Genomic DNA, 8,292 nt, shown 5'->3' on the forward strand with positions numbered 1-8,292 from the left:
GCCTGCCGGTTGACTTGGCTTTTGGCACCTCAATGGACGAGACCTCTTTTAGGTCCCACCGAAATTATGTGGACAGGTTGAGGAGGAGTTTAAAGGGGGCTTACGAACAGGCTGCAGAGGCCGCAGGGGTCCGGGAGCGGCGCAACAAAAGAAATTATGACCTGAGAGTGAGGGTCCAGGACCTACAGTTTGGGGACCGGGTGCTCTTAAGAAATTTGGGCCCCGCTGGGAGACACAAGTTGGCTGATCGGTGGAGTTCCCAGTCGTATGTGGTTAGTGAAAAACTACCGGGGCTGCCAGTATACCGAATACGACGGGAGGGGAGCACAGGACCTTTGAAAGCATGGCATCGGAACCATCTATTGCCCTTGCACGAGGCAGTACGAATTACCCAGTCAGTTTCTGGGGATGACTCCGGTGTAAAGGGAAAGAGAGTGGGAACCAGAGCGAAACCCGCCTCGCCCCTAGAGGAGGAAGTAGGAGATTCTGAAGAAGAAGAGGGGGGTATAGATTGGCTATGGTTATCAGGAGGCATGGGGAGTGTGCCCCAGGCTGTGGGTGGCGAGGAAGAGTTGGAACAGCCAGGGCCGAATAGTTTGGAATCCACATCTAGGATCTGCGAACAGGAGGGGCCCTCCCAGAGAGTCGAGGCCAGGGGCCAGCCTGGGGAATGGCCAGGAACGGATGGATTGTTGCCCCCAGATATTGTAGAGTCAGGAGAATGGCTGGAGGCGGAACCGGTTATTTCACGGGGTCAGCAATCGCCAGTGTTAGAAGCAGAGTTGCCAGTCCCGGGTACCTCTGAGGGTGGAGGTCCACCAGGGGATGGTGCCCATAGTACTATTGAACCTAAGGTGCAGAGACCGAGGCGGGTGATACGCCCGGTGAAGAGGTTAACATATGATGCCCTAGGACATGTCGTAGAAAAGGAGTGATGCCTACCTCTGGTGCTGTTGATAGGTAGAAAAGATCTCTATTCTTTGGGGGACCAAAGAAATGGTTGGTGGGGGGAGTGTGTAGCGGGGACTGCCTGAGAGTGCTTGCAGGAGCTTGACTGGGAAGGAAAAGATTGGGACAGCTGCAGTTGGCTTTGGGTGTGGCTGGCGTGAGTGGAAGAAGGAAGGATAGAAAAGGAAAGGAAAGGAGAAGGCCGGGGGGTTGGAGTTGAGAAGAGAAGGTCTGGAAGCTTATTTTATTTTTCTATCAAGGGTATTTTAAATAGAGGCTAGGTAGAGTAAAGTTTTATTGCTTCCTCCGTGGGAGGATATCTGAAACGGAGGCAAGCGAGAGTGTGGAGAAAGGGAGTTGGCTGGGGTTTCTAGCCTCGGTTTTTAATAATAAAGAGTAAGGGAGGGGGTGGTTTTTGAATCCTGAGACCTGAGGAGGACTTCTAGAGAAGAAGCACCAGGAAGAGAGAGACTGGTGGTACCAACTGTNCAACCATTGTGACCGGTTAAGTTCGTGCCTGAAAGTCCTGCTTCAACAAGAAGAGCCTGCCACCCATCAATGCTGCATGAGTTCCGGTTGTAAGACATCTCACCGATCTCTAAAGAACATTACCGCAAGGCTGGACAAGGGGGGTTGTGGCTGGGAGGGCCTGGGCATTGGCGGCCTCTGAAGAGGTAGCGCTACACTACATTCCCTACATGCTGGAGAAGGGGCGTTGTCTTACCTGAACGCCTTTTCTCAGCATGATTAATGTAGAATCCACCCCCTCCCTAGTCATTATTTGCAGTTAGGTTAGTGTCAGCGGTTCGGGAGCCATCACGTCACACAATCATTAGCTTCGTCCTTTCGAAACTGGGGCATGGTCAGACCCTGAAGGGGCGTGGCAACTTTGATTGTTTGGTCTGATTGGGCTAGAGGACTAAAACAACCCATTCGTGGATTCTACATTTTTCATGCTGAGAAAAGGCGTTCAGGTAAGACAACGCCCCTTTTAATTTATGTTTCACATATTTTTGTTTTCACAGCTAATTGCTGCAAGGTAAAATTGATAACTTGTTCTTTTTTTCATTTAGTTCTTTCCATACTGTGCATTTACTTCCTTCCATTTTTTCATCTTACAAAGAAGACATTTACTGCTTACTGTACAACTTGAATGCAATATAATGTAATCTGACTAGCCTGAAACTTTTAGAATGTTTCCTTTTTTGTTTATAAAAAGAAATAGTTACACTTGAAATATCAGCATCTTATTAGGCAAGAAAAACCAAATGTACAGGTATAGTATAGGGGGTACCTTGCTCAATAGTAGTAACTGCGAGAGGGACTTTGGAGTCCTAGTGGACAATCATTTAAATATGAGCCAGCAGTGTGCTGCAGCTGCCAAAAAAGCCAACACAGTGCTAGGCTGCATTAACAGAGGGATAGAATGAAGATCACGTGAAGTATTAATACCACTTTACAATGCCTTGGTAAGGCCACACTTGGAATACTGCATCCAGTTTTGGTCACCACGATGTAAAAAAGATGTTGAGACTCTAGAAAGAGTACAGAGAAGAGCAACAAAGATGATTAGGGGACTGGAGGCTAAAACATATAAGGAACGGTTGCTGGAATTGGGTATGTCTAGTTTAACGAAGAGAAGGACGAGGGGGGACATGATAGCAGTGTTCCAATATCTTAGGGGCTGCCACAAAGAAGAGGGAGTCAAGCTATTCTCCAAAGCGCCTGAAGGCAGGACAAGAAGCAACAGGTGGAAACTAACGAAAGAGAGAAGCAACCTAGAACTAAGGAGAAACTTCCTGACAGTTAGAACAATTAACCAGTGGAACAACCTGCCTCCAGAAGCGGTGAATGCGCCAACACTGGAAGTTTTTAAGAAGAAACTGGACAGCCATCTGTCCGAAATGGTATAGGGTTTCCTGCCTGAGCAGGAGGTTGGACTAGATTACCTCCGAGGTCCCTTCCAACTTTATCATCATTATTATTATTTGACAGAGAAGCTGTTCACAATATAACTGATTCAGTTAATGAGCATGCAATTGACAATGCTGTCTCTACTCCTGAAAAAAAATGCCTTTTTATGGAGACCTGTTCAAAACTCCTTTCAACAAATTGCCATAAAATCATACAATTGGAAAGGTCATTGAATCCAGCCCTTTCTCAGTGCAGGAATCAAAATTAAAGCATTCTCAAGAAATAGCTGTTCAGCCTCTGCTAGAAACATTTGAAAAAGGGGAGTTGCCATTGTCCTTTGTAATGGGTTTTATTGGCTGGCTGCTTTCTTTTTCACTTGTATGACTACCAAGCCAGATTTCTTCCATCTTATATCTGTATTAAAAAATATTTAACTTTATTATTTTCAATTTACCAAGCAAATGTGAGCAGCAAAATGAAGGGACAACAACACTGGGTTTGATAGAAACATTATAAGTAAATTATTTATTTATTTTAAGTTAATTTAAACTTTGAGGGACATGGGGATTGTTTATTGGAAAACTAAAGACCTTGCCAATGATATCGCTAAATGGAGAGAATAGTCACTCAAGTTACTTTTTATTACTTGGTACAATTCAAGTACCAAATATTCCCTATAGCCCCATCAATCAACCAGTCAGTTTATTATTACAGCCATAGGCCAACACATAAAATTAAACATTAAATAAAACAGAATTAAACAGAACCGAACGCAAGAAAGCATAGCAATATATTACAATTAATGATGTAATCAATGAGTCTGCCTAGTTTAACAGACAGTATAACAAAACCTTTTTACTTCAGAGAGATTGAGTCATACTGACCTGACAATAAAAATACATTGAGTATGGTCTAATACTGAATAAAAACACATAATAAAATTAATCATAAAAGATTATTAAAAAGATCTAAAATATTTATTTATGTTTCTGGCGAATCCCTGGTGCTGCTGCGCCACCTGCACCGTGATCACTGCCTGCTCATCCTTAAGCAGCCACTGTAGATAAATACTTTCCGTACGACCAGGGTACCTATCAATTATGGAGAGGATATGGTTTTTCCGAATAATTCTATAGAAGGAACATCGAAAGAGTATGTGTCCAATGGTCTTCATCTCTCCTGAGCCACAGGAGCAGAGTCTTTCAGACAATGGTGTCTTTTTATGCTTGCCGTACCGGACAGCCGATGGAAACGCATGGCACCTTGCGAGCAAAAATGCTTTCCGGTGGTTTACTGACTCCAACTGACTAAGATAACAGGCAGGTGTAACAATATATCTAATAGAGTCTGGAGCCAGAAATAGCAGAGCTAAACCTAAGTCCGCTTGCCTTTTGATGTCCTCTACCCTTTGTCGCAAAATTTGTTTTGCTTGGTCGTAGTCCAATTTGAGTAGCCCTATCAAATTTTAGAATCCTTTGATTTGGAAGACTGAAACTCTTCAAGAAAGTTTCTTTACAATGATCACTGGAGGTAGCAGACCAGTTAAATGAAATGCCAGCCAAAGTTGAGGGAATATTGTAGAGCCATCAATTTCACAGAAAACTATTTATACCTGGGAGTAAACAATAATAGATGGATAAGAGTATACCACAATCTATGTGGTAGTTTATTTGGAATTGCATGTTTTCCTGCAAATAAGCTGCAAAAATATGTTCAGGAAAAAAGCAGGCATGGCCATGATAAGAGGAAAGAAAGACCTTAATTCATGGTAACATCCTTAACTAATCAGCTCCATTGATTTTGGCATTACTGGTAGTCCTCGACTTACAACCACAACTGAACCCCAAATCTCTTGCTAAGCAAGACAGTAAACTAACTTATGACTTTTCTTGCCACAGTTGTTAAGTGAATCTCTGCAGTTATTAAGTTAGTAACATGGTTGTTAAGTGACTCTAGGTTTCCCATTGCTACTCAGAATGTCACAAGAAGTGACCCTGGGACACATGCCAGTTGCCAAACGTCTGAATTTTGATCATGTGACTTTGGGGCTGCTGCAGTGACTGTTAGTATGAAATACGGTCTTAAGTGACTTTTTTTATTGCTGTTGTAATTTTGAATGGTCACTAAATAAATGGTTGTAAGTCGAAGGCTATCTGTACAGAGTGTTGAAAATTCTGGTCAGTGCATAATAAGAGATCACTAAAAGGACCTGCTTAGTTAAAAATGAGCTGTTTCAATGTGTTGCCTCCTTTTTATATTTCTTTGCTGTTCTTTATCCATCTGTCATAAATGTTAGTGGTTTAATTGTTTTTAATGCAATTTTTCTTGTAAATATATGAATATGAAAATCCTACAGTGTAGTTATAATCAGATATAATCTAATCTTATCCCTTGTTTACTTAAAATCTACCTTTCCTTCTTTTACTAGTAATATGTTTGGTCACAAACCTGTGGATTATGCTGAAACAGAAGAGATGAAATTGCTTCTCATGCAACCAGGAAAGAATGATTCTTCTTCAATTATGCAATATGCAGAAGTACGTATTTTTTCTTTGGAATGATAATAAAGCTAGCCTTGTCAAGTGAGGGCGATATATAAATCTCAACAATATTATTTGTAATACTTCTCACTATTTTATGAAAGTACCTAAGTCATAAGAAATAAATTATAATTTAAGAAAAAGTTATAAAACAGAGGTTCTCAACTTTTCTTTTATGTGATCTTATGTAATCATTAAATCATAGAGAACCACTGTCTGGTGAAAGGAACTAATTAATTTTGGGTTTCCCATGCTATTAAATAAGCAGATTATAACAAAACAATGTAGCAAAAAATACAATAAGATTATAAAGTGAAGTAATAAAAATAGTGTTAGGCATAAGAAAGTTAAAGCAAGATAAAGCTAGAGTTACAACTAAGAACTTAAGTATTTTTCTAAGTTTAAATGATAACAGCAAAAGTAGCAATCTAACTACTAACAGTTGGAAACACAACTTTGAATAGTTAGTTCAGTTCAAGGTATGAGGCCTTGAGTTTACCTACCATCAATAATTTGGCCCAGATTTGTAAATGGGACAGTGAAGGATATAGTAAATAACATCTGACACTTGACCAACCCAGCAAGGAGAGAGACATGGTATAACAGGGTATTTAAAAAGATCTCCCTTTGAGATAGTCTGAGATCATGGTTTGTGGGTGAAGGGATGTTGAAGACTTTCTCAGTGAGGAACTGATAATATTAGTCAGGTACTGAGAGATATTTCTATGTCTTTTATGGTGATATTACCAAGATTAAAATTTGGATGACTGTACTCTAGTGGCATTTTTATTGGCATCTCTTTTGGAAAACCATGTTATAATATTTTCTCAGTTCCAAGAGATGAGTTCTCCCAAAGGTAGTAGGGAATACATTTGCAGGATGGATGATTAAAGTTTGGACCATTGATTCCCAACTGTGTAATGAAGAAAACAGAGTTTGGCAAAATGGGATTCTGGAAAGTTTCTAATTTCTGACAATGCCCTAACCATGCAAGATCCATTCTAGCAGTGATAGAAAGTAGTCTTTTCTCCAGCTTTAGATAAGCAGTGGGGGACCTCTGGAGGAAGCCTAAAAGTAAGCAGCCTTGTGTGACTCCGTTCTCCAAATAAATAGGGTTTTACAAGGACCCTTGTGGGACCATTATTATTTTAGCTGAAATGTCAGTATGTAATTCAATTATTAATTTGAGAAGTCACCTATTGATGTCTGTCCTTGCTAGATCTTTATTTAATTAACTTAAATTTAATGTTAAATGTTAAATCAAAGTCAAATATAAGATTAATAAACGTGACATAAAGTTGTTTTCTATGTCCATTGGTATATTTCTGAATAAGAATCTTCAAAGTGATGCCATGATCTACTATGTGGTATCCTTTTCAAAATGCCATCTGTTTTAGACGGAAGAATTTTGTTTCTTCCTCCCAATCTTCTAATTTATTCAGAAGATGTCTTCATAAAGCTTAAAAGAGGTCTAGCAAACTAATTGCACAATAATTGACCTATTGACCTTTTAAAGATTTGGTAGATTATACTTTGTTTCCAATGGGGAGATACAAACATGATTCTAACCTTCAAGTTTGCAAAGAGTGTTGGATTGCTAACATGCAAAAATGCCACTGTGTACATCCAGATAAAATATTTACACAACAGTGTGAAATAAATTACATTGTGAATAACATAATCCTTAATATTATACATAATAGCACTCGGGGTAGTTATATTTATTATTTTCTTCTCAAACAACCTGCAAAACCCTCATAGGCCATTATTGGTTCACGGACTATCAGTTAGGAAATGCTATAATAATATAATTCCTGCAGCAACAGTATGCAACTTCATATCAAATAATTGCAAGTCAATTGTACAATTTAAAAACAATAATGCAAGGATATTTAAATTGTTCCAAGATTTAATACCAAGATTTTCATATTCTAAATCTCCTAATGTGTGTCTTTGTCAAGGAAGCTCCCAGTGTCAAGCATTTACCCTCTACAAACACAGATTGGAGTTCATTGTAGAAAATGGCAGATGGCTATGTAGAGAACCTAGTTCTTACAAGAGAAGAATAGATCATTTATATTAGGATTCCCAGTATTAATAACACTATTGATCTGTCCCATCTTGACTCCTTGAATTTCATATCAAAAGTTGACTGGCCCCTCTTCTGTTTAATTTATTCTTATCCGACCTGGCCTTTTACATTGAACGCATTGAGTCCCATGCCCCAAAGTTGTTAAATACGAAGATTCCGCTTCTTCTTTATGCTGATGATGCGGTCCTGCTTTCACAATCAAGGCTTGGTCTAAAAAGATTACTTTCTGCATTTGGGTCCTACTGTGCTGAGAACCATTTGTCTATTAATTATGACAAATCCAAAGTATTGGTGTTCTCCAGAGCCCAGAAATCTTACAACTGGGCTATCAATGGTAATGTTGTTAGGCAGGTTTTCCATTTTAAGTATTTAGGTATTCAATTTCAGAATACTGGTGCTTGGACTAAACATCGAACCCAGGTGCTGAATTCGGCCTCCTGTAGCCATCAGCAGATTATAAGATTCTTTTTTACCCAAGGAGGCCAGTTTATTCCTTCTGCTCTGCGTATATATAAAGCCAAAACCCTGGCCCAAACTCTTTATGGAATTCCCATATGGATACGAGGCTTCAAGGATTGTATTGAAAGAACCCAGGCTGTTTTTTTTAGGAAACTTCTGGGTCTTCCTCCCTGTGTTGGATTTGCTTCGATCTACCTGGAACTGGGCATTCGTTCAGTCGAATGCATGGCGTGGATTAACACCTTCAAATGGTGGTTTCGGGTGCTCTTTTCGGCAGTCCCTGGTAGCTACCTCTCCCTGGTGTTTGCTGACTCTCATACCTCTCGTTGGGAGAGGGAG

The 8,292-nt window shown here is 40.0% G+C and overlaps 1 protein-coding gene across 1 annotated transcript in view; it reads left to right on the forward strand.

Moving 5' to 3' along the window:
* The window catches only part of BARD1 (BRCA1 associated RING domain 1), a 74,294-nt gene that overhangs the window by 41,425 nt on the left and 24,577 nt on the right, over nt 1–8,292 (forward strand). Inside the window, exon 7 of the mRNA XM_015826070.1 lies at nt 5,291–5,399. Coding sequence (XP_015681556.1) covers nt 5,291–5,399 — 109 coding nt within the window. The remainder of the gene's footprint in view (nt 1–5,290; nt 5,400–8,292) is intronic.

The sequence above is a fragment of the Protobothrops mucrosquamatus genome, unplaced genomic scaffold (genome assembly GCF_001527695.2).
Source record: "Protobothrops mucrosquamatus isolate PMUCROS unplaced genomic scaffold, P.Mucros_1.0 scaffold2943, whole genome shotgun sequence".
NCBI lineage: Eukaryota > Metazoa > Chordata > Lepidosauria > Squamata > Viperidae > Protobothrops > Protobothrops mucrosquamatus.